At 33.0% G+C, this 25,180-nt stretch overlaps 3 protein-coding genes across 4 annotated transcripts; all 3 read left to right on the forward strand.

Moving 5' to 3' along the window:
• The first annotated feature begins 243 nt into the window (after nt 1–243).
• Nucleotides 244–2,415, forward strand: LOC18109613 (uncharacterized). Its single transcript, XM_006387834.3, has 2 exons — nt 244–496; nt 1,622–2,415. Exons 1-2 carry the CDS (start codon nt 468–470, stop codon nt 2,211–2,213), a joined length of 621 nt encoding a protein of 206 aa, XP_006387896.1. The 5' UTR covers nt 244–467; the 3' UTR covers nt 2,214–2,415.
• An 11,009-nt stretch (nt 2,416–13,424) lies between these two features.
• LOC112325277 (protein IQ-DOMAIN 13) lies at nt 13,425–19,235 on the forward strand. 2 transcript variants are annotated; one of them, XM_024591300.2, is made up of 6 exons: nt 13,425–13,901; nt 15,169–15,266; nt 15,878–16,306; nt 16,669–16,902; nt 17,653–17,784; nt 18,307–19,235. In XM_024591300.2, the coding sequence occupies exons 2-6, from the start codon at nt 15,192–15,194 to the stop codon at nt 19,027–19,029; spliced, it is 1,593 nt and encodes a 530-aa protein (XP_024447068.1). In that variant the 5' UTR covers nt 13,425–13,901; nt 15,169–15,191; the 3' UTR covers nt 19,030–19,235. The 2 variants fall into 2 exon arrangements, with proteins under 2 accessions (XP_024447068.1, XP_024447067.1); XM_024591299.2 differs by having other exon boundaries at nt 13,431–13,901; nt 15,107–15,266.
• Nucleotides 19,236–23,379: 4,144 nt separating this feature from the next.
• On the forward strand, nt 23,380–24,561 carry LOC18108775 (cytochrome b561 and DOMON domain-containing protein At5g47530). The gene has a single exon (XM_006386978.1). It carries the CDS (start codon nt 23,380–23,382, stop codon nt 24,559–24,561), a length of 1,182 nt encoding a protein of 393 aa, XP_006387040.1.
• The last annotated feature ends 619 nt before the right edge of the window (nt 24,562–25,180 follow it).

The raw sequence follows: 25,180 nt of genomic DNA on the forward strand, positions 1-25,180 counted from the left end.
AATGATTCTTACAATACAAGGAGAGGGCAGGCATGTCTGAGGCAAATTAATGGCATAACTAATCACAGTTGCTCACAATCATGCACAATAGGAGATAAGCATGATTATCAAGTGTCTGGATACACTTTATGCCCTAAAAAGTAATCAATTGCACAAGAGTTTTCCTTTTCTAAAGTGATCAGAGGGGGCACTCTAGTAATTGCATTAAAAGCAGCAATTTACTTTGCCTTTGAAATTTGAAAACCTCACTCTCTCTTTCTAAATCGATAGGAATCATGCCTGCCAAAGCAAAAGAGGTGTTGTTGTAATAAAGAATGGAGAAAAAGAAAAGAAGCACATTGCCAACCCATCTTTCAGTCACAAAATTGAAGGCAAAGAAAGGCTCTTCTTCCCTCTCGCCACCCCTGAAATGAAACTTCCTTCTCCTCCTTCTCTAGCTTCTCCACGGAATTCAATTTGCTTTGTTCATGCAAGATCCAAAGAACTCACACACAAGGTATGTCACCTCCCTCCCTCCCTCCCTCCCTCCCTCCCTCCCTGCAATCTGATCAACCAAGTTATTTCTTTGCTCAACTAATCAAATTCTGCAACATTGCTAAGCTGAACTTTATCATTTTGGTGTTTATCTTGGTTACCCTATATATAATTGGAAGTGCTTGTATTGGAAGGCATTCAGCATCTAGCTTCTCTGACATGCAGTGTTAATTATAACCTATGAAATATAGCAAAGTCTTAACCAGATTATGCAAGTTTGGCATGTTCTTTACATCGTTCAAACCTCATTAGATGTCTCTTTCTGCCAAGTAGCAACCACTCTCTTGCCCACTTTCTGTCCATTGCATGGAAGAACGTGTCCATTTTGCTTTAGGGCCCCCTGGTTCAAAATATGCCAGGAATCTCAACATGGACCAGCATGATTAGGCTCTTTTTAGAAGAGCATCCAGGCCCATTTTGACCAAGGACAGAGGAAGAAATGGACTCCATTTACAAGCTCATCTTATTTCTCATCAAATTCGATCAAAGCCCATGTTAATAGTTAATACTATCTCTTTTTGGTGATCCCATCGCATGTTTTTCTGTCGTTGTTCTAAAAAGAAATGCTCTAGATTACATTGAATTTAGCAGGGAAATAACCAATATAAGACGCGGGATTCATAAAAAAAGAAGAAGGAAATAGTCGTACATAAGAATTATGGGTGTTCTTGGAAATTTCTGTGCTTAATATGTTATACTAATTAGCTGTACATTAGACCTTGTCAAATACCTTGAGCTGTAAGTACCTGACCTTGTCCTTAATTACTACATGGTTGCCTACAATCTAGGGACTATACCAATCTGAGAATCAATTTCGACATAAAAAAGTGAAAAACTCAGCTGAAATTAGGATCTAAAGTTAGAAATCTTGATGAATGGAATATACATGAGAACCTCACAATTTGGATAAGCTAGAAAATTGATTCGGTTATAAAAATTACAACTCTCTAGTTCTTCCAAACCCAAATCGAAAGCTTGTTTTCTTGATTTTCCTTGTGCGTGTCTAGATTTTTTAAATGCATGTTAAAAAGCAAATCATCACTCATGGAGAGCTCATGCATGATGTACAATATTTGTTGTGCTCCAGGAAGCCTTGGTATCAAAAAGCAATAGAGATGGCTACTCAATGGAAAACAATTTCCAAGTCTACAGAAATATCGACGACGACGACAAACCCTGGACTGTGGAAGGCCATTTCCAAGTCTAAGGAAGTTCCAAACAAGAACAGAACATTATGGAAAACTATTTCAAGATCCACGGAAATCCCAACAACAAACCCTAATAGAGCAAAGCTAAGGAAATGCAGCTCTGTTAGGGTCGCGACGACATTTACTCGTGTTTGTCTTTGCGCACCAATCTCTTCATACAATGAGGTTTTCCGAGCTGACGTTCCTCCTAGAAGAAGCAATAGCTATCCTAGGTCGAAGCCATTTCCTGCCGTGCAAGAAAGAGTACCTAGTGCGAGACCTAGCATGGAAGGAAGAAGAGTGATTTTTCGAGGAAAATCGTTGACCGATGATGTTTTGATGAGGAGATTTGTCTTGGAAGAAGAAGCGATGATGCAAACTAAAAGGAGGAATCAAGTGGAAGTTATTTGGAGAAGGACTATGTTGCGAAGGAAAAAGCTTGGACCAAGTCCTCTTAGTAGAATGGTAATGGCTACCATAGAAGAATTTTAATTTAATTGAGAATAATTTGCTTCTGTCAAAACAGCAAATCCTGAAATTTCCCCTTTGATTTTCATTTTTATCTTTCCATTTTTTTCAATGGGATAGGTGGTTTGTACTTTTCAAAGGCAATTGATCTCTGCCATTTGTATTAGATGCTTGGGTGGCGATGGAAAACTTACGGCAAGAAATCAAAGAAAATAGCATTCTAATATATCTGCTTAATCATCAAATTAAGCAGATGATTAATTAATTTTAGGTTGACGATCCCTTTAGCAAATCTGAAAATGCATGCAGCCCTTTACATGCATGCCTGTGGAGAAAATATTTTCCTCTTCTTTAATCTATGATCTTCAGGGCCTTGGTAGCTAACCTACTTCAACATCTGGACTGAAACCTTTGCTTATACGCCACTCTAAGGCCAAGTTATGGATCGAGTGGTTATCTAATCTACATCAAACTCAACATAGTTATAAGGTTGTTTTATCTGTGATGGCTACTTCTGTCTCCTTCAACACAGACAAATGTTTCCTTTTTCTCTTCTTTGTCAACCACCGCCTGAATCCGCTTTCAACTCCATTTCATCCTCTGAGCAGACCTCCAGTGTTATGCTACTAGCTGACATCCCACTCTCTCCAAGACCTGCACGTTTCAATATTTGGTTTTCTCGGAGCAAATCTTGTTTCCTCTTAGGCTACACTATATCCACACGCTATCAAGAATTTAAAACTATTTTTTTTATTATTATTTTTTATAAGAAGAACACCTATAGGTGGTTAAGTCCTAATAATGAACGGTGGATCAAAATCTGGACAGGTGACAATAACATGAGATTGCTTGCACTCAATGATATTGTTAAAGACTTAAATTATAAATGTGGGTATCCAAGCTCAACTCATGCTCAAATTCTTTTACACATTTGATTCAAGCATGTAATTTCCTATATATTTGTGCTTGGTTAGTGTTACGCGAAGATATATATAAATATATATATTAAGATAAAGAGATGAAAATAAAAATATAAAATAATTATATTTTTCAGTGAATTTTTACCATTTTAAAATAGATTTTTTTTCACAGTGTCAAAACAGTAACCAAAGCTAATATTTTCATATATATATATATATATGATCCTTAGTGAGTGCTACCTATGTTTAAGGAATAAATGGGTTAAATACGGTTTCCGTTTTATAGTGATCTTTACACTAAAAAAAGAGGGTACACTTACAGTGGTAATAGATTTGACAGGGAGACAAGACAACATTGTATCCAAAACAGGTCTTTTGCGGTTCAAACCACAAAATTATTGAAACAAATAACAACAAAGCTAACACTACATGTAAAGACAATGTTGCTATATACATATTTTATTATTCACCATTGATAATATAATTACTCTTTTGCCATTCTATGAAAAATCAATGGCTTGATTTTCGAGTATTTGTTTTAGATGTTCTAATGGATATTATCAAATTAAACAAGAATATAATTATCTTTTTAATTTTTTAAGTAAGTTGAATTACTAATTTACCCTTAATTTTTTTTAAAACTGACATTTAAGGGTTTTTTTTTTTGTCATTTTACTTTTAAAAACAAGGTAAAATAACTCAATTATTTTTAAAATCAAAATTTTTAAAGCTTGCGTCTAGAGACTTTTTCATTTTTTCAACCTGGTTTTTTAGTTATTATCAAGTTGGTTGAGGACAATTTAGTTTTTTAATAAACTTAAAATATTATTAAAATGGACAAGTTACTGGTATGTGCAACATCTTTTGATGGCAAAAACTACCATTTTGCCATGCTAATGGGATCGTCTAGATGTCTTCTTTCTAGTGGAGGTGTGTGGCGGCGATGGTGGGGCAGATTGTCGCTGACGAGACTTTCTTCCCCCACTCTTTTTTCTCTACCTCCTAAAAAATCACGTTAACCATTCTGAATTTCAGAGTTGTCTTCTTAGTTATTGATATTTTAATTTCAGTTCTTATTATTTTGATTTTTATTTTTTGTTCTTGATCCTTTTATAAAAAAATTATTTATTTTTAATTTCATTATTTAATCTCAATTTGTGATATATATATATATATATATATATATATATATATATATATATATTTCTAATTTAATTCTTATTCTTTTGATTTTTTTTATTTTTTTATATAATTTTTTTTTATTTTCAATTTCATCTTTTAATCTAAATTTATATCTATAACTTGAATTGTAGATTTTTTTTTCTTTTAAATGAATTTCTGGAACCTAAACATTATTTTTTATTAAAAAAAATTAATACAGCCTTATATAGCACTTACCCTGTATAGCACGACACTATTTGTCGAGGACGGACCTTTTAGATACTCATGGAGGCTTCTTGAGTTGTTGAGTCAAGATACAGAAAAAGAATTTATGTGCCTTTTTGTTTGTTAAGATATATGGTTATGGTAACAGTAATGAAGAGATTGAAAATAAAAAGCATATATAATTTTGTGTATAATATTCAAATGCATATAACATGTTCCAGCCTGTTTGTGTGTTTTAAAAATATTTTAAAAAAATTAAATTAAATTTTTGTTTTAAATTAATATTTTTTAGTATTATTATATTATTTTAATGTGCTGATGTTAAAAATAATTTTTTAAAAATAAAAATTATATTATTTTAATATATTTTGAACAAAAAAAAATTAAAAAAAACAACTTCTACTCCAATTCTAAATACCACTTAATCCTAAGAGATTTACCTAGCCGCTAAGGAAGAATGCTCATATCTTTACCTTTCTTGGTTTGAAATTTGTACACAATGTTTAGAAAAATGTATTGAATATACTATATCAATCAATGTACCTATACGTATTTTAGAGAAACAAAATATCAATTCGTACCATCAAATAAAAAGAAGATTTTTTTTTTCTAAAGGGTAATTTTCTTCGCAATTGGGCTGGAGTTTCAAGTAAGAAAACGACTGATTTGAGGGTTTGGAATTGTTTAATTAGTTTTTTTAACCTCCATTTCTTTCTTAAGAAATAGTATTAACTCAAGTTCCCAGAAAATTTGCCCACCCCTATATATAATCTTAAAGAAGAACCCTTGAATATGCCAACAATTATGAACTATTTTGTTTAAACTTTTTGTCAGATGATTTTCCCTTTGGATGAACTTTAAACTTTTATTGTCCTAGCCTACCCGTGTTTCAAAGCCATGCTTTCTTAAACTTTTTTCTGGGTTAATTAGTTGCGTTTCTCAAGCTACAAACCATAATTATCATATCTGGCCAAGATTTAAGTAGTGGGTTTGTCTCGTTGATCGAGTTTATTTTAAAATAACACTTTATTTTTTTGAAAAAAAATAAAAAAATATATTTTTGAATAAATTTTTTTAAAAAATCTTTCAGGTTTATCCGGCTAATTAATTTTACCGGATTAGTCATTCAAATTATAAATTAACCCGTTAAATCATTTGAATTTGGATAGATTAATTTTCAAAATGGTTATAAAGAAAAAATTAACTTAGACTAAACTCTAAGACAATGGATTACAAAGTTGACCTAATAGACTACAAAAACAAGATGATAACGTGTAGATTAGGCTTTTGCAAGCTGAAAACTGACCTTCATTGTCTTATTGGCCTTGATTCAACCTCAAAACTTAACTTCAAATAGTTATATTGCTCACGCAAGAAAAAAGAAATCAGGGAAGCATATTTCATTTTCGTCGCAGCAATGATTGTTCATGACATAGAGCTTCGTTAGTGCCCTCGAGAGTATCCTGGTGAAATCCTGCTTCAATTTAATATTCTAACATGGCCTCCGAGAAAAGTCTTAACAAAAGCCACCATTGACTAGTAAGGCCGATTAGTTTCATAAAGGCAATTTTTAATGTTTCGACAGGAAGAACTATTCCATACCTCACCTCCTTCAACTTTTGTGGGCAACCTATCTCACCAAACATCACCCTTTATAGTGGCCTCGGATCTTCCTCTTGGCTAAATAACCTTGAACATTCGTACATGTTTTGGTTTTAATATATTACAAAATATTGTCTTTTTTTTTTAAAATAAATCGAGTGTGGGGGCAAATTTGTTGTTTGTAATTGGGTTTCCAATAGGGATTAGGCAAAATTCAATTTCTTTTTGTTCTTATAGTCTAAGATACCTCTATGCAAACAAATGAAAAGGCTATACAGCATCAAAAATTTCTTTAGAATCTTTTAATATTTTGGGTTCAGATTATTTGACTAACTCAAATAAATAATTAATCCCACGATTTTAATTTAATGGAGAAGATAATTTTCTGACAGTTTTCTTTTGATCTAATAGGAATCTATCATCGTCAACAAGAAATTAGTGGGGATTCCATTCTCAAGCAATGATGGAATGCACCTGGTTTTGAAATGTATTCTAAACGGTCGGATAAAATTTAAAAAAGAATTTTTATTTAAAATTAAATTTTTTATGTTTTTAAATTGTTTTGATATACTAATATAAAAAATAAATTTTTAAAAAATTAAATAATATTATTTTGATGAATTTTCAAATAAAAATACTTTAAAAAACAACCACTATCATACTTTTAAACACTTTTCTTTATGTTTTTAGTGGTTAAGCAGTTCATCCATGTATTAGCGTGGATCACATGTAATTTGCTGCTATTTGGCACACAACACAAGCTTTCGGAAACACCATAGGAGATTCCATTTGGCATTAATTTTATTAATCTAAAAGTACCTTTAAAGTTTAAATTCTTGTTCTTGGATTCCAGTAATCCATCCGATGGAAAACTATAAAGTAGAGAACAAGGACATGGATATATAAAAGGCATCCAATGCTGTCTTTAGATTATCGTTTTTGGTATCCGTGTGCAAATGATCATATGGCCCTAAACTTAGGGTTTTCTCAGTTTTAATTTTTTGACTTGATTACTTCGAGCTTTTTTTATTAGATTTTTTCCCCTTCAAATGCATTGATGAGACGTGGTAGTTGACTGAATATTTAGAGGTAAAGCACTATTACAGTGCTGGAAGTGAAAGCTTACCAAATCTGGGGCAAACTCCGAATACTTAGACATAACTTCAAAATAACAATCTGTGTAATAATTCACTAATCTGCGCTCTTATGTTGAAGATGAACGAGGCTAGTCGATTTGTTGAAGCTGTGGGGGTGTGGAAATGCATCAGTAAATGAGCATTTCATCACTTAGATGGAAGCATCCATGTGAGCAGGGATGGATGAAGAAAAAAGCAAGAATGTCGGCTTATGGAATGCAAGCAGTGGTGAGAATCCAATGCCCAGAAAATCTGAGTTTCTTCGTTCAATGAGGGTCAGTTAGGGCACAGGATCTGGCTAAATGGCGTAGTCAATGGTCAACATGTGAATATTTCTATTCTACTTGTGGACATTGGATGTTAGGTTAGTCGAAAGAAGATTATCGGTTTAAGAATGCACAATGTCCTTGTTCTTTCAAGGTGAGAAGGGGCTGAGAAAATGCCTCAAGCTCTAAATAAGTCTAAGTCTAGAAACACCAATATATATATATATATATATATATATATATATATCAACATTTCAGGATACTCAAATCAAACAAGTTAATTAAAGTTTATAGATTAAGTTGGATTTAATACAAAAATCGAGATAGTTTCAGATAATTTAGCTTTAAAATAATTATAATTGCTAGAGTTGATTTACATAAATAAATACTTGAGACTATTAGTTATTGAGTCAACTTGGCTCTAAAAAATTTGTTTTAGCTGTGTTTTTTAGGAGTGATTATTTTTTAGTTCTTTGGTTTTTATCTAAAAAAAATAATCAAGCCAATTTAAAAAAAAAACAGAAACCGTTTCAAACCGACTGGTTTTGGTTGGTTTTTGGTTCGGTTATTTTATATTAAAAACAAAAAACTATATTGTTTTTTGAGGTTTTTTTGTAATTTCTAATGGGTTTGGTTTCGGTTTACTCAGTTTTTTCGGTTTAGTTCGGCTATTAAAATTTTAGTTCGACTTGGTCTTTAGTTTTAGATTTATGAAACCAAAACTAAAATGGTCGGTTTTTTAAATATTATAATTGATTTAATTGTTTTTTTTAATGGTTTGATTTTTTTGGTTATTTTTTTATTTTCTCAGTTTAACTGATTTTTTAGTTTTTTTTTGCTGATCTTTAATTTGTTTTAAATAATAAAATGATATCATTTTAGATATATATTTTTAAAAAAGTTCTTTAAACTTAACATGACTCGGATTTGTCGAAATTAATCTGGCCACATGTTGATGTGTTGGATCATCCAAATCCAACCAGCTTAATAGTGTACAAAACAAATGGGGGAATTCTGTAGCTCCATGTCCCATCCCATGTATCTTGAAAATACCATGATTTTCTTGCTCTCACGTGCAAAGACAGGGTGTGTAGATGGGACAACAATGAGTGATCACAACGCATTCTGCAACCCATGTCTGCAAAATTACAATACTCTTGCGGGCCCACAAAGATATTCTGATCGAATGGCTGATGTTACATGGATCATTTTCAAGCGTGTACGATAGCAGCTTTTCAGACCCCATATGATATTCTGATCCAATGGCTAATATCACATGGATTCTATATCATTGTCAATGGGTCCACTGTCCTAGTCCAAGATGTCATTGCCTGGTGACACGGTATAAGATACCTTCTATGCTCTATTAAGTGGTATAGATTGTTTTTAAAATATTTTTTTATTTTTAATATTATCACATAAAATAGTTTAAAAATATAAAAAATTATAATTTAAAATTAAAAAAATTATATTTTTTTTTAAAATCCCTATAAAATTGCAATCCAAACACATTTAGTTATAGTTTAGGAACGCGATGCAAACTGCGTTCTATGAAATTTTAAATTTTTTTAGTTTAAATTTAATTTTTTTTATGTTTTTAGATTGTTTTGATGTATTGATGTTAAAAATAATTTTTTAAAAATTAAAAAAATATTATTTTAATATATTTTTACAAAAAAAAATACTTTAAAATTTAATAGCTACCGCATTCCAAATCATCCTCTTGGTTGCCTTTATTTTTGTTGTGTCCCCACTGCAACACATAGAAGGTAAAAGACACGCTCCGAAACTGATAAGAAAGCAATAAATCATGCTCTTTAAGGGGAGTCTGTTTAAGGGTCACTTTTAGTCTTTTCCTTTATAATCATGACACATTTTGCACGCTCCATTTGAGGAGCGTCGCTAATTGTTTTTTAATTTCTATTTAACCTTTATTCAATATTGGGGTGACAAATTGATGATTTACCCAAAACCCAAGTGGGGAAGAGCAGAGTTATTAAATTCAACTCCCAAGTGTATTCAATACAAGTTTCATATCTAAGATGATTAATTCGGTTTAAATTTATTATTTAAAAAATTAAAATAATATTTATTTTTTGACAAAAACATGTCGGCCAAGTTCCAGGTCACCATTTTACAACTATGGGAAAAGGACACAGAGAAAATAAAGGTATTTATAATTAAGCAATTAACCCATATATTAGGACATGGTGGAAACTTAATTCTATATCCATATTTTAAGAGTATATTTGTTTTATGTTCAAAAATTATTTTTAAGAATTTTTGAATTTTTTTAGTTTTAATTTTTTTTATAATTTTAGTTTTTTTTTCATATATTGTTATTAAAAAATATTTTATTTTGATGAAATGGCTGAATATCATAAATACAAACCAATGACATGACACATTATGTCATGTTATCATATATGAATGTGATAGGGATTTAGAAAATTAGCATGTCTATGTATATTATTATTTTTCTGTCAAATCTCCACATTCTCTTGCTTGCTTCTGTCCCCTGTTTTTTTTTTTTTTTCTGGGTTTTTAATAGTGTGTTAATTATTATTTTTAATTTTTTATTTACAAATATATTAAAATAATATTATTTTATTTTTTAAAACATAAAATAAATTAATTTGAAGTAAAAAAAATCAAACTATTTTAAAAGCCTTTTTAAAACAGAAAAATAAACATACATAATTATATTATGGATTGAAGCTCATAAATATTCTTAATTATTTATAATAACTTGTTGAAGGCAGATGGGCATAATGTTGTGTTCAAAATAGAAGACAAGAATTTCTCGAAGAACACCTAACGTTAAAGAGTGGCTGAGATGGGGTCTGCGGAGACCAAATGTTAAGCACAAATGACTTAGTCTAGCTAGAAAGTCTCGAACCAAAAAACAATTGTGTTGTGGTCAAGGATAACAACAAAACAGAACCCTAACTTGAATTTTGGTGAAGAATTTTATGTCTCTACTCAATCTTTGTTTGATTGTATTAATTACCAAGTCAAGCAATAAAATCAAAGGGAGATCAATTATTAAAAAAAAAAAAAACGATAATTATACTGTTAACCAATATTTTAGTCTAAATTTTCAGATAATTTTGATATATTAATGTCAAAAATAATTTTAAAAAAATAAAAAAATAATTTTAATATATTTTATATAAAAAATACTTTAAAAATAATATCCACCACCGGAAAATGAGAAAGACTTGGCCATCTGTCCTTTGCATAGACCATAAAAATAGAAACAAATAATAGTTGATGAACTTATTGAATTGACATTTGTCAACCCCATCGAAAATTCACCGAATTGACTCTTCCAATTCATATGAGCATTGCAGCGTTTCCAAGAAGACCAGAGAAGCTGTGAAGAGCTCTTTGAAACTTGAATTTTATTTTCTTCTTTTAGCATCGTTACAATAGCAAATATATACACCTTTAAGTAGTTGGTTTCGACTAGCCGGGAAAATATTTATTTAGTTTTAAATTTCATAATCAAGTGTTGTCCCTAATTTATTAAAAGATTGATATATATATATGATGATGCAGCTATCTCTATTGGCTAGAAGACGAGAGTTTTAATTCTTTATATAACACAAAGATCTTCTCTTTCATTAAGAGATGTATTTTCAAGGGTAAAAACACTACGTGTTTGAACTCATATTAGTTGAGACAATATATTTCAGGAGCCTACTACATACGGATTTAAACATATATTATCATCGACGTTATCTGTGGGGATGTTAGCCATGATGCGCTGCCCAAGCTTTACTTCGAGAAAGGCTATGATGATATCACTATTTCTCATCATTTAGGAGACAATGGCCTCCCTCTTTTTTCAAGAGATAAATTTTCAAAGAAAAAACTCACTATGTGGTTGAACCTATATCAGTTGGGATAATATCTTTTAAAGACCTTACTATAGACAAACATGGATATGTATTATCATTGGCGTCGTCTATGGGAACGCCAATCATATTGTGCTACCCATATAGGTTAGGAGACAACTTGAGAAACGCCAACATAACACTACTCAAACCCAAGTTTTTTTTTTTTTTTTTGGGCGGGGGGGGGGGGGGGGGGGAGGGGTGAGGAGGGAGCATGAAAGAATCAGCCCAACTAAGCTACCCTGTAACTCGACAAGTTCTTTACCTGACCGAGCTACCTTGTAATTGTTGGGTCTTTTTGGCAGAGCCCAACAAGCTCATTATTCTTTCTCTCTACTTTCATTTTCTCTCTTGTTTTTTTTTTTTTTTAATTGCATGAATTGATTCTTTTATATTTTTGAATTACAACTATGTCGAGTTATACAAGCTACAACTTCAGCTAGAGCTATCACAATGGAAAATATCATCTTTCATGGTAAGCCACTATAGATATTTTCCAGATATTTTTCGAGGTAGACTATATATTTTCAAGTTTGGCAAAAAAGAGGGAGCATATCTTTTCATCTCAACAACACAAAGAGAACATAAAGAGCTTTTCTCTACATAACTAAACTTTGTTTTTTATAATCTTAATTTTAAATATATTTATCACTTGATAAACTAAATTTAAATATTAATTTAAAAATCAAAGTGTCATTTATTTCATGAAAATCATGTTTTTACATGAATAACTTAGACTCAAATCTAACTTAAGCATTCGTTTAAGAGAGATTAAGTTCAAGCGTGGAGTTATATATAGTAAAGAGGGCGTTGCCTCTCTTGATTTTTTTGAAATATTAAATATAGCCATCTTTAATATTCCATTTTTTTTTTTTTTTATAATGTTTGCCTCTCATAGTTTTTCGAATCCTCACCCCACTCCTACCTATCCTCCAAAAATATTAATCCCATATGAAAAACAACAAAACTTTAAATTTAGAAAAAAATATATTTAATCTATTCCATTCTCAACAAATTAGTTAAATCTTGTTTTATTTTTTTCCGACTCTGAAAAAATAAAATAAAACATTTGACTTTTATTTTTTTGGAGGGGGGACAAAGGGATAGTACGGGGTACTCATCTACTTCCAAGTTGCAAAGTGTAACACACGTCCTGGAGTGAAGCGGGCTGTCTGCAACAAAATGACAACCTACCTTGTCTAACAAATAAATTCTTCACTGAATATATTATTATTATTATTATATCAACCAACGTTTAAAAATAAATAAATAAATAAATAATTTAAATAATTTAATTTACAAATTTAAATAGTTAAGGGAAGTTTTAATATATGATTTATTTTATTTTTTATAATATTTTTAAAATTTTTAAATATATTTAATTATTAAAACTTTAATATCATATTAAAAAAAATTAATTTAATTTAAAAACTTAAGTAAAATTTTAAAATATAATTTATATTATTTTTTAAAATATTTTTTTAAAACTTCAAATTTATAATTGTTTAGTCATTAAAATGTTTGACTTATAACTTAGTTAATTTGAATTAAGTTTCAGAGAGTATTTGATTTGAAGGTGGTTAAGCATGTATTTTTAGTTTTTGAAGGTTTAGTTTGTGTTTTAAAAAAGTTATATTTTAAAAAAAAAACCATTACACCTCTAAACTAAACACCCTTTTAAAAAACTCGGGTGAGAGTTTATTCAGTTAAACCCGAGTGATTCAATTTATTAATTTAATTTTTAATTTTTATTAAAAAATGATATCATTTATTTATTTTTAAATAAAACCACTTAATTCTAGATTATTTCATCTAACTCTTGACCAGGTTCATAGAGCCGGCAGGTTTAAAACCTTTGTAACATCCCCATCAAGAGCAAAATAATAATTAAGATCTGACTATCTATACAAGCATCTATCTAACTATAATCTACTAGTGCAATGGAAGATAATAATGTGTAATGATCATAGTACTGATCAAAGAAACAAACAAATGTTACAGAGAGTACCAAACCAAACTGTTTTAATCCGTGTGGGGATTGTTGCTGTCCAAAATAGTCTTCCCATATAAGTAATGTTTGTTGAAGTTGCTGGCCACATTGAGTGAGAAAGCGGCCAACTCTTACCCCTCTCCCTCTCTCTCTTTCATAATCATGATCATCTAGCCAAAAAGAAAAAGAATTATAAATCCAACAAAAGGTGAAAGGTGGTAAAGAAAAGTTGAAAATTCTTACAAGCAAGCACCAAGAACCTGATTCGAAGAAGCAAAAAAGAAAGAGAGAGAGACACTTAAGCAGATACTAAAGAAATATATGTTTATATTATATATGTGAAAAGATTTCTGTAGAAAAAAGCAGAATCAAGATGTTGTATGAGGGTGGCTAGAAAAAGAGATAGTCTTCTCTGGCTGCTGCTGCTGCTGCATCTTTTCTACTCTTGTTTCTGAACAGCCTTTTTTTTGTTTTTCAAGGTCTTTGCAAAACTGGGTTTTCTTTAATTATAAGGTATGTTTCAACACATGATTTTAGTTTCTCTGTGAATTCTTCTGTTCATGTAAGCTTTTTTCTTTCTTTTGTTGGGGGGTGTGTGAATTGTATTTGTTTTTTTCATGATCATATGATTTTTTTTGTTGCTTGTTAATTGTGTTTATTCTATGGAGATGTAAGGGGTTGTGTGGTGGTTTAAAAGGTGAAGATTTTCTCCTTTTTGTAGAATTGGTACTGGTGGTGATCTTAAGGTGATTTTTCTTACTAAATTCCTTTTGTCTTGGGATCTCTCCCTTTGTCTTTCAAGTGTCAGGTTTTGTTTTCTTGAAGGGTTTTGATTATCTTTAAAACTATAAACAATTATTTATCTTGGTGAATTGTGTGGTAATTTAGCACCTAAGAAAAGGGATGTCTCATAACTATAGTCACAAGCCCCCGCAAGCCCTCTCTCTCTCTCTCTCTCTCTCTCGAATCTGGCGTGGTTCCACAATTTGGCTGTTTTCCTTTCCTGGTTTTGGATACACAACCTTGTACAAGGGATTTGTTTCTCTGATTTTTTTATTCTTAAAAAAAAAATATAAGCATCTTTGATGGGTGTTCTGGGAAATAGTTTTTGCTTTGGCAATTTTGCGTGTGTTTGTATCTATGACCACCTTTTGACCTCTAAGTTTATCCCTTAATTGACAAACAAGTTGAAGCATATCCACTTATTTAATTGTGACATGAAAACATGGAGGATGTCTTTGTTCTTTGGCACAAATGATCTGAGTCTAATTTGAAGATTCCTGTATTTTGCTTCTTATTTATCTGTATCTGGACTGAGTGTATGTCAGTATGTGAATTCTTCAACTAATTACATGCTGGGATTTTTCATCAAACTAGTTGACTGCAGTTGTTGTGATTATTTGTTATTTTCTGTCCCAAATGGAGTTTCTTTTACCTTGTTCTTCCTTGGTTAAGACCATCTAGCTGTTATAAATCTGGAAGTTGGGAAGATGAGTATATCGATCTTCATGTGTTTAGCTGGTAGTATTTCAACTCATATTTTCTTGCAGTGTAGTCTGTCAATGGCTTGTAGTCAACTAACTACATGCTAATAAGCTTCATATCTGAGTAATTCCACCTAAATTTTTCTTTTACTGGTTAAAGTTGTTTGCCTTGCATTAATATTTTGATTGTGATGTGATATGTATAGATTTGTAACCCAATACATGCTTACACAGGTAAAGACAGATTTATTTGGACCTGCAGGCAGTTAATTGTGACGATTTATTTCCCCGTCTAGGTGGAGACAGTAATGCTAGGAACATGGGAAAGAAAGGGAGTTGGTTTTCAGCAATCAAGAGGGTCTTTTCACCCCACTCCAAGGACAAACTAGCTAGTGTAAGTTGCTATTCCTGATGCTAAATTTGAAATCAGCTTCTATCAAAATGAGTTTTACCGACCTCAAATGTGCTTTGTCGGGTTCTTTACGTTTGATTAATCAGACCATCTTTCTCAATCTTTAGAGGAAAATGAATTAAGGTTGTTATTATGGTGGCTAGAAGTGTAATTGTAATTCAGTAATCTTCTAATTTTCTGGCCTGATAAGTTATCCTAAAAGTCAAGTGATTCCTGCTAAATTGAAATTTTTGTTTTTGATGCTTATAAAAATGTAATACATTAGTGGAGCTTGGGAGGATTGAAAAAATTAAGATGAAAGTTGTCCAGATGCGTGAGGAAGCAGAACATGTACAAGGTTGCTTTCATTTTTTGCTTGCTCATGGCCTTCTATACGTCTCTATTGTATAGGAAGAGAATTAGATAACCTGTTTCCTGACATTTAATATTTGTTGTTCATACTTGGCGTCTTAGATTTTCTTGTCGTTTTCTCTATTAGTTTTTATATGGCCTTCTTCTTCTTGTTCATTCTTTGCTTCTTTGTGCACAATATGTACTTGAAAACTGCTTGCAGAATTGTAGACTTATCTTCTTTACTGTTAATTACATTGCAGGAATCAGATAAGAGAAGCACGAAAGAAAAGAAGAAGAAGGGTCTTGGAAAACTAAGACATGGAGAGACCACTTCATTCATTCCCCTGTTTAGAGAACCAAGCAGTATTGAGAAAATTTTGGATGAGGCTGAAAGAGAGAATAAATTAATTTTCAGGCCTCCAACGCCTCCTGAGGAACTGACAACACCACCTTTTGTGCCTCCAAGAGCCGATTCTCCGAGGGTTGCTTCTCAAAGAGTCACCTCTCCAAGAGCTGCTACTCCAAGAGCTGTTTCCCCTAGAGCGGCATCTCCAAGGGTTGCTTCCCCTAGAGCAGCTTCTCCTAGGAATGCTCAACGCCATAAGGAGATATATTACAGACCAGAACCAACTCTAAGAAACCATCATGCTTCGGCTACCAAGATCCAAGCAGCCTATAGAGGCTATGTTGTAAGATTCTCTTCACTCATAGCTTGCATAATATAGGAAACTGATGCAAGACAAATAACAAGAAATTTGGCTATCAAGATGCACCACAAAGCAAAAATGTCTGTCATTGATATTTGTGGTGCTATAGATGGCCAGAGTGGGATTTTTATCCCGAATCCTGCAAATTATTTTTAGCTGCTTTTGTGCCGTCTCTTTTGCCAATTTTCTGGCCAATGGTTGTGGATGCCTTTGCTTCTAAATATCCCAAATCTAACATTATAGGCAATCCCAATATCCCAAATGGGCAATTCCATAGGATTCTTGTGCTCTTCATTAATTTTGGACTACTGTCAAACTAATACTATACAGTACTTGTCATGAAGGCAAGGAGGAGCTTCAGAGCACTGAAGGGTCTTGTGAGGCTTCAAGGAGTGATAAGAGGACAGAATGTGAAGCGGCAGACAATGAATGCGATGAAACACATGCAGCTCTTGGTGCGGGTCCAGTCTCAGATTCAGTCTCGGAGGATCCAGATGTTAGAAAACCAAGCACGACGTCAAGCTCAAAACAGAAATGATAAAGAAGTGGATAGTACCTTGGGCAAATGGGGCCAGTTGGTAAGTCCATTTTTTGCTCGTGGTTATGTTCCTTTCCATTAAATATCTATATGTCTGAGAGCCTAGATCAATCAATGTGTTGAGGTGTACAATTTGGTCTGGGTTAAAAATAACTTACCGAACTACCTCTGCAATTTATGATTTGGCCTCCCATTTCAAGTTCATGGTTTTGGTCTCTGCCTTGTTCTTATGCAACGTGTCTCGGTGCCAGTTTGTTGGTAACCAAAACAGAGTCCCTGTTTTTTCCTCAGGCCATGGTATTTCCATGGAACAAGTTGAGAATTATCCTTTTAAGCAATGCATGGCTCCTTTAGAGTAAACATCTTAGAATTTCTCACTCATAAAGGTGCTAAGGCACATCCTTTTCTTTCGGTCCAACAAAGGTTCAATAGGCCATGGGCAGTTGGGATGCTAAATGAAGGCTAGCCCTCTCCCCGTCCCTCCCAGGATTTGAACCTCAAACCCCCATGTAGAAATGCCAAATCTTAGTCACTAGGTTTGTCCATTGGGAATACCAAATCTTAGTCACTAGGTTGTCCATCGGGAATAATACTAAAGTATGTATTTAACTTGCCAATGCTCACAGCAAAAGGTGGTTGATAAAAAATAAAGTTTAACTTGACAACTACAATCCTTTTGTCGCATATGTACTGGGATCTAAATCAAAATATTTGTTACTACCGTGTCTGTCAATTAATGATGTTCTGTACTTCTACAAAGTAGAGATAATTACTGGGGATATTGGTATAGTCTGAGGCAGGTAATAACGAAGACTGGGATGACAGCGTGCTGACAAAGGAGGAAATTGACGCAAGGTTGCAGAAAAGGGTGGAGGCAGTCGTCAAGAGAGAAAGAGCCATGGCTTATGCATATTCCCACCAGGTAATTGCACTAAATTATCCCTTATACCTCCTAAAAGTGGCATTCTAGCTCATTCTTTCTTTCCTTTTCTTCTTAGCTACAATCATATTTCAATTTTGCAGCAAAATGAGTTTTTGCTTTAACATACTCTTTAGGTGATTTGACATTTCCTGTTTGAGTTAATATTTCAAGATCTCATTGTAAGCACTAGAATTATGTAGTTAGTAGATTGGAAGTTGTTTTAAAAGATTTAATCCAACTGCCTGAGAAGCAAATGATAGAACAGTTGCAAGATAAGCTATCAGGGATGAAATTTCCCATGAGCTGGAGACACAATTGTTCATGATATATGAACTTCAAAACCCAAAGTTATCACCCTATGCACGACTTGCACCTACCCCTTGATGTAGCAGTATTAGCTTATTGCCTGCATCTTCCTGGGTGCTAAGTGAAACCATCATGATCAATACCACTTTGAAACCTATTATTGATTAACAGAAAAGGAAAACATCTTAATATATTTGTTTTTCTATTTTGCTATAGCTGTGGAAAGCCACTCCAAAATCTGCTCAGTCAGCTCTAATGGATATCCGTTCCAATGGGTTTCCATGGTGGTGGAACTGGTTAGAGCGTCAGCTACCTCCAACTAATCCTCCTGAAAGCCAAGCCTTGAGGAATTTTCAACTTACACCACCAAGGCCACGTTCCGATATGAAGGCTAGCCCTAGGCCCCCATCCAGGAGCCACAAGCAACAACATTTTGGGTTTGATAATATGGATACTCCAACACCGAGATCCTCAAAATCAACTGCTTTTGTGCCAACGAGACAAGCGCGAACTCCTCTACATAGAACACCACAAGCCAACAGCCCTAGCTTGTCAAAATATTCAATGGCAAGAGCCAGTGCAGCAAATTCTCCTTTTAACTTGCCATTGAAGGATGACGATAGCCTCATGAGCTGCCCACCATTTTCAGTGCCAAACTACATGAGCCCTACAGTTTCAGCCAAAGCCAAAGAAAGAGCTAATAGCAATCCCAAGGAGAGGTTTCCAGGGACCCCAACCAGTGAAAAGAGGAGACTGTCATTCCCTCTTACACAGGGCATTGGGTCTTTCAAGTGGAACAAAGGCTCCTTCACTAGCAAGGATTCAAGTTCTCAAAGGGGTTTAGATAGGCATCAGTCACTTCAATCCATAGGAAACTTGAGTGTGGATTCAACCGTCTCGATGCCTGCCACGCGAAAGCCATTTAACCGATTCGTGTGATCTTTTTTCCTATATTCTTAACATCTTTTTTCTTCATATTTTTCTTGTTATTTGATTGTGTGTATGGTGATATTGAGTTACAAAATAGTGGTGTAAAAATAATGAAGAGACAAATAGGAAATGATGGTGTGAATGTAACAGGATTTGCTTAAAGAACAACATGTGACAGGTTTTGGATTGCTTTAAAACATTTTATCTTCTCTCTATGACAAGTATGATGTTCCATAAATCATTCCTTTTAGGCTTTTTATCAAACACCTCATTTGCATAATCTAATATCAAGCAATCCACCTTCACAATTTAGATAGCTCTGTTTCCTGAAGTTTTTTTTTCTCTGAATTCCTTATCATCCCATCTCCTCTTTCACATTCCACGACTTTCCTTGTACACCCATCCACCTCCTTCTTTAGTGATAATATGATTCTTCTAATCATTAATGACTAATGTTGATCCTGGATATTCTTATCATTCTCTGATGAGCCCTTTACAAAGTTTCCTGGAATTTTTGGCTCTTCCAGTTTTAGGACCACCCACAAGGAGTTGAGGTCTCTCCTCTTTAGACCCCACGCAATTTCTTCCTTCTGCTCTTCTCCCAGATCGCGGAGGCAAGCTGCCAAATGACTCATAAACCACTTAGCAAAGCCCCTGGAACCCTAAAATAAAATCACTTGCTCTCTCTGTCTCTCAGACACCCACAGTCAATCAAATGCCAAAATCATTAAGGAGATCTCACCTGGTCTAAGAATCATAGCATAGGTTTAGCTATGTCATGGAACCAGTCGAACCCATCCATCCTATCTTACCACTAACCACAAGCTACGTCATTACCTATCCATGATAGGCCATTTAAAAACAGATCACAAGAAAATTTATTACATGAAATGTGAAGCAAATTTCAATAAACTTTGAGTGTTTCTGTAATGGGTTATTGGGCTTTGAAAGTTGAAGAAGAAGAGATCAGCTTATAGTCCAAGAACTCCTACAAAAATAAGTTCTTTGTATGATTTAGGAGGAGATGAGTTCAAGATTGCTTAACTCAACTCGGATCCATGATATATGTTTGATGTGTAGGATTCATGATTAGAGAGACTTTAACCTAAGTAATAACAATTTAGAGCTAGTACCTAGTGCAATAATTTATAAGCAAATTTGTTTATTTTTTTTTCTGAGTAATTGTGATTTTTTTTTATTAGCTCTGTATTTAAAATAAATTCTAAATTAACTATCTACATATAAATTGATATATTTACAAAAATTTGTTCTTGTTATGTTATAGTTTTACTTAAATTCATAATTAAGACTTTTTTTTGGGTCTTATTTTTCTTGTCTCGATCTTATTAATGTTCAGAATCTATTAATTACTTTGTTAATCATTATAAAGGCTATTATTAGACTAGCAAACAACCATTACCGAAACCTATCTCTACGTTCATCACGTAGTATGGTAGATGGATAAGGCTACCTTTAAGCTGTTCGTATCCCTTGTATGACATTGCGGCCTAGACAAGGGCGGCTAAAATTAATTTTTTTAAAAAATTATTTTTTTAGATTATTTTAATATATTAATATCAAAAATAAAATTTTAAAAATAAAAAAAATATTTTCATGTATTTCTAAGCAAAAAAATACTTGAAAAACAATCGCTATAACACTCCAAATACTTATTAGAGGCAGACTAGCGGTTCGCGCGGCCATGAGCTAATCTAATTTTTTTTTATAAAAAAAATATTAAATCGATGAAATTATTTCTAAAAAATAAAAAAAATTGCATCATTGAATCGATTGAATTTTATAGTCTTAGCTAAAAAAAAAAAGGTAAATAAAATGAAAAAAATTGACAATGGAAAACAAGTAAGAAAACTCGACTCGAGCTCATCCAGATTAGCATGTCAAATCTGCGACTTGGTCGTAACACTGAGGTATAAACTTGTCAGAAGTAAATTGAATAAAATCATGAAGTTAAACTAGGTTAACCCGTTAATCCTATGATAATGGGTATAAGATTGAGATAACTTCATAGAAAGGAAAGCGAAAAAGAAAAACACAAAGACCAATTCTCAATCAATCAAATGTTAAAGGATGAAATTAAAAAAATAATTTTTTTTTAAAAAATTAAATGTTGAAGGATCTTCTCTAATAATGAATAAAAAACTAATTGAGAAAACGATAACCCCGTAGAAAGTACAATGAAAAAAAAATCCAAAACTCAATTCTAAATAAAATATTGAAGGAATAAATTGAATAAAAAATATAATCCAAAACAGATAAAAAAAACCCGTGACCCGAGTCCACCCAGGTAAGCATGCAAAATTTGTAACCTAGTTATGTTACTGAGGTAACTTCGTCGAACGCAAATTGAATAAAACTATAAAACTTAATCATCAAACAATCCAATTAATGTTGAAGAGTGAGATAACACTGTTTATTTTCAAAATCTATGAGAAACCCAATAGAAAATAAAAAAAATAACGGAGTCCAATCTTCAATTAAATAAATGATGAATGATGAAACTGAAAAAAAAAACTTAAAAAAGAGAAAAAAAACCAAGCTAACCCGGATAAATCTCTTAAACCTGGGTTAATCTCTCAAAATTGTAACTTGTAAAATCCTAGATTCGAGCTTAATCAACAAGCTCAATTCCCAACTAATTTAATGTTGAAGGATGAAACTAGAAAATATATCAATTTAAATTTTTTTATGAAGTAAAAACAATAGTAATTAAAAAAACAACTATCAAATTTGATAGGAAAACAAAAGCATAAAATGAGAAGGAAATACTAAAAATGAGATGAGGAAGAGGATGTTAATTTTTTATATATAATAAAAATACTACATGAACTTTTCTTTCAACCTTTTTTTTTTAAGACATGTATTTAGATATTTCCCTTCAACTAAAAAAAAAATTGTATTATTTATTTGACATGAATAGTTGAAGTGAATTCTCCTAAGAGAAAAGTGTGGATTATGGGAGTGTGTGACTTGGAATATTGTTTTGGCCGTGCAGATATATGCCTTTAATCTGCCACATTGGAATTTACAACCAAATGTGTCTTTGTTCTACTTCATTATTGTATTGTTTGTTGTTTGTAACTAGCCGCTTGCAATTGCTTGGTTTATCGAAAAACGAAAAAAAAAAGCATTTTCATAAGCTTGCTCGCAGGAATCATTCAGGATAGAGTATAAAGCTGAAATAAATAAAAAAGTGCACTTCAATAGACCCAATCGCTATTTTTATTTATTTATTTATTTTTATCTTGTCTTGGCTAAACAAACCCAATTTTCTTCATTACTCTTCCTAAGTCAATTACATATGAATTTTTCCCCTTTTCTATCCGCAATCAAAAAGAATTTATTATAATCTTAATAAGAATTAATTTTCACAATTATTAATCTTTAATTAGCCACTATAAATCAATTATAATTTTTTTGTTGAAAAAATTGTTCAGATTTTTGAAGGGTTGATTAAACCTTAAAAAAAAGAACTGATATTTAAGAAATCTTTACATAAATTCTAAAGGAACATAAATTGTTTAAAGAGATAGTTGAGACCCCTACAAAATTTTAAAATTATTGTTTTCACTGTGTTTATATGTTTTAAAAAAACTAACAATTATAAAAAAAAAACTGAAAGGCATCAATAAAACTAAGTGACCCAAGAGATTTTTCCCTGTCCATTTGAATATTGAAATCATGCTTTTGCCCTTCTATAAAAACTAACAAAACTTGCAATGGAAGGTAAAACTATTATTTTCAGGGGATCCATTAAACGTTACAAAATTGATGGGTCATAAATCGGTTATCACACTTTTTGTTATCACAATAAAATGAGTTTGTTGCCCTTGAAAGCAAAACAGTATATATATTTTATGGGTATCATTATTTTTTAAATATTATTTGCACAATAAAATTATGTTGATATCTTTGAAAAAAAATAAAAAGAAATAAACAAGCACCAGGGCCTTGAAAAAAAAAAAAAACTAGCACCAGGGCCTTGAAAAAGAAAAACTGTCACCAGGGCTTTTTATACTTTTCCTTTATTTGGGCAATGTAAAATGAAAAAAAAAAACTAATTAAAATAATAAATTGCATCCTAATCCGATTGGAAAAAAAGGATAGACCGGCTACTGAAATATATTTCTATTGGTTTTAAGAATATAAGACGGACATTAACTACTTCAAGAATCCAAAGCAATCGAAATATTTTTCCGAGTCGCAAACGGAAGACAAGATCCCTATATATTCACTCAACCAGCCTTACAATTCTCTATCCAAAAACAATTCCTTCCCCGTGCTCCGTAGTCTCTAGTCATCACCGATCTTTCTTCTTTCAACCCCTTTTGTTGCATAAACATGGCCCGTTCTGTGATTTTTCTAGTCGCCATCTTTCTTTCTTTCTGCACATTGTCATGCATAGCACAACAACAACCATGCACGACCTATAAATTTTCAAACAACAAACAGTTCTCTTCTTGCAGCGACTTGCCTGTTTTGAGTTCCTCTCTTCACTGGAACTACCTTCCATTATCCAGCAGAGTTGAGGTTGCATTCAGGCATACTGGCGTGACCGATCGCAGATGGATTGCTTGGGCTATCAATCCAACTTCAGGAGGGATGATTGGTTCCCAAGCAATCGTTTCTTTTCAGAGAACGGATGGAAGTCTTGCGGTCTATACTTCGCCTATAACAAGTTATGGAACGCGATTGGAACAAGGAAATCTTAGCTTTACTGTCTTGGACTTGTCCGCTACTAATCAGAACAATGAGATGATAATCTATGCAAGCTTAGAGCTCAATGGAAACATCAGCACAGTCAATCATCTCTGGCAAGTAGGCCCAATGTCTGAAAACACTCCAATGATGCATAGTGTTGCTCCATCCAGTCCCAACGTCAAATCCATGGGGAGTTTGGACTTCCTTTCAGGAAGGATTAAAGCGACAAGAAGTTCTTCAACAACACTGAAAAATGTCCATGGAATATTGAACACAGTAAGCTGGGGTATTCTAATGCCTGTTGGGGCCGTCATTGCAAGATACTTGAAAAGGTTCGAATCTGCAGGCCCTTTATGGTTCTACTTGCATGTCAGTTGTCAACTGCTGGCCTATATTCTTGGTGGTCTGTCTGGATTTGGGACTGGAATATTTCTTGGCGTAAGGTCTCATGGAATTGAACATAGCTGTCACAAAATCATCGGCATTGTCCTCTTCTGTCTTGCCACAGCGCAGGTGTTTGGTGGTCTGGTCAGACCTGACAAAGATAGCAAGTATCGTCCCTTCTTCAACTGGTTCCACTTCCTGGCGGGTTGCTCAACACTTATCCTAAGCATATTCAACATATACAAAGGATTTGACATATTGCACGCTGCAAGATTTTGGAGGCTCACCTACAGTGGTATAATACTAACTTTGCTACTGGTCACGCTACTATTGGAAATATGCACAAGATGGTGCCTGCCGATAACTAAGCGTTCGATGTCAAATACTGTGGACAAAAACACATCCACTGTCGCTGCAGTGGCTGCAATGGATGTTTAGATTTGGGATGCGTAATGCTGCATTGGAACATGCGATTAAGTAAAAGAGAAACTTGTCTGCAGCTAGTCAAGGTGCGCTACTAGTGGAGGAGGTTCTGATGGAAAATATTTGATCTACACTGTTTTTAATTTGCCCAAAAGTAGTTTTTCTTTTTAATTTTCATTGTTTACCTGTAATTGATTCACAACTTCCTTTTATATTGAATAATTATTATTTGAATCCTTTATACTGATTCTATTAAGCTTGGGATCACTATTTGTTTTTCCTACTCTGCTATCCCATACTGTACTGATCTTCTATGTTGGACATCCTCATCAAAGTTATCTTTATAATGCTCGTGTGGCGGTGCCCTTTAATTATTTTTTTCGGAGAATACATTTCCACTTGAGGAATGTGATTAATACAGATTAAGAAATGAAATGAAGAGTCAGGGTGTTGGACTAGGAAAGCAAGAGGATGTCTTGTTGGGATATTGCCACTTATGTGGCAGCAGCCCTGCTCTAGGAGAGGGTTGCCATTGTCAAGAGCTTGCAGCTGGAGTTGCACCAACCATGTGCACCCATCCAAGATGTCAAAGGTTGGCAGCCACCATTGTTGAAGAAGAGCTAGAGCTGGTGGC

Source organism: Populus trichocarpa, chromosome 19 (genome assembly GCF_000002775.5).
Source record: "Populus trichocarpa isolate Nisqually-1 chromosome 19, P.trichocarpa_v4.1, whole genome shotgun sequence".
Lineage (NCBI taxonomy): Eukaryota > Viridiplantae > Streptophyta > Magnoliopsida > Malpighiales > Salicaceae > Populus > Populus trichocarpa.

Coding starts and splice junctions, on each gene's coding strand:
- LOC18109613 (XM_006387834.3), top strand. CDS start 468: ATGCAAGATCCAAAGAACTCACACACAAG. Junction 497..1,621: donor CCAAAGAACTCACACACAAG/GTATGTCACCTC, acceptor GTTGTGCTCCAG/GAAGCCTTGGTATCAAAAAG.
- LOC112325277 (XM_024591300.2), top strand. CDS start 15,192: ATGGGAAAGAAAGGGAGTTGGTTTTCAGCAATCAAGAGGGTCTTTTCA. Junction 15,267..15,877: donor CCAAGGACAAACTAGCTAGT/GTAAGTTGCTAT, acceptor ATTACATTGCAG/GAATCAGATAAGAGAAGCAC. Junction 16,903..17,652: donor TGGGCAAATGGGGCCAGTTG/GTAAGTCCATTT, acceptor ATATTGGTATAG/TCTGAGGCAGGTAATAACGA.
- LOC18108775 (XM_006386978.1), top strand. CDS start 23,380: ATGGCCCGTTCTGTGATTTTTCTAGTCGCCATCTTTCTTTCTTTCTGC.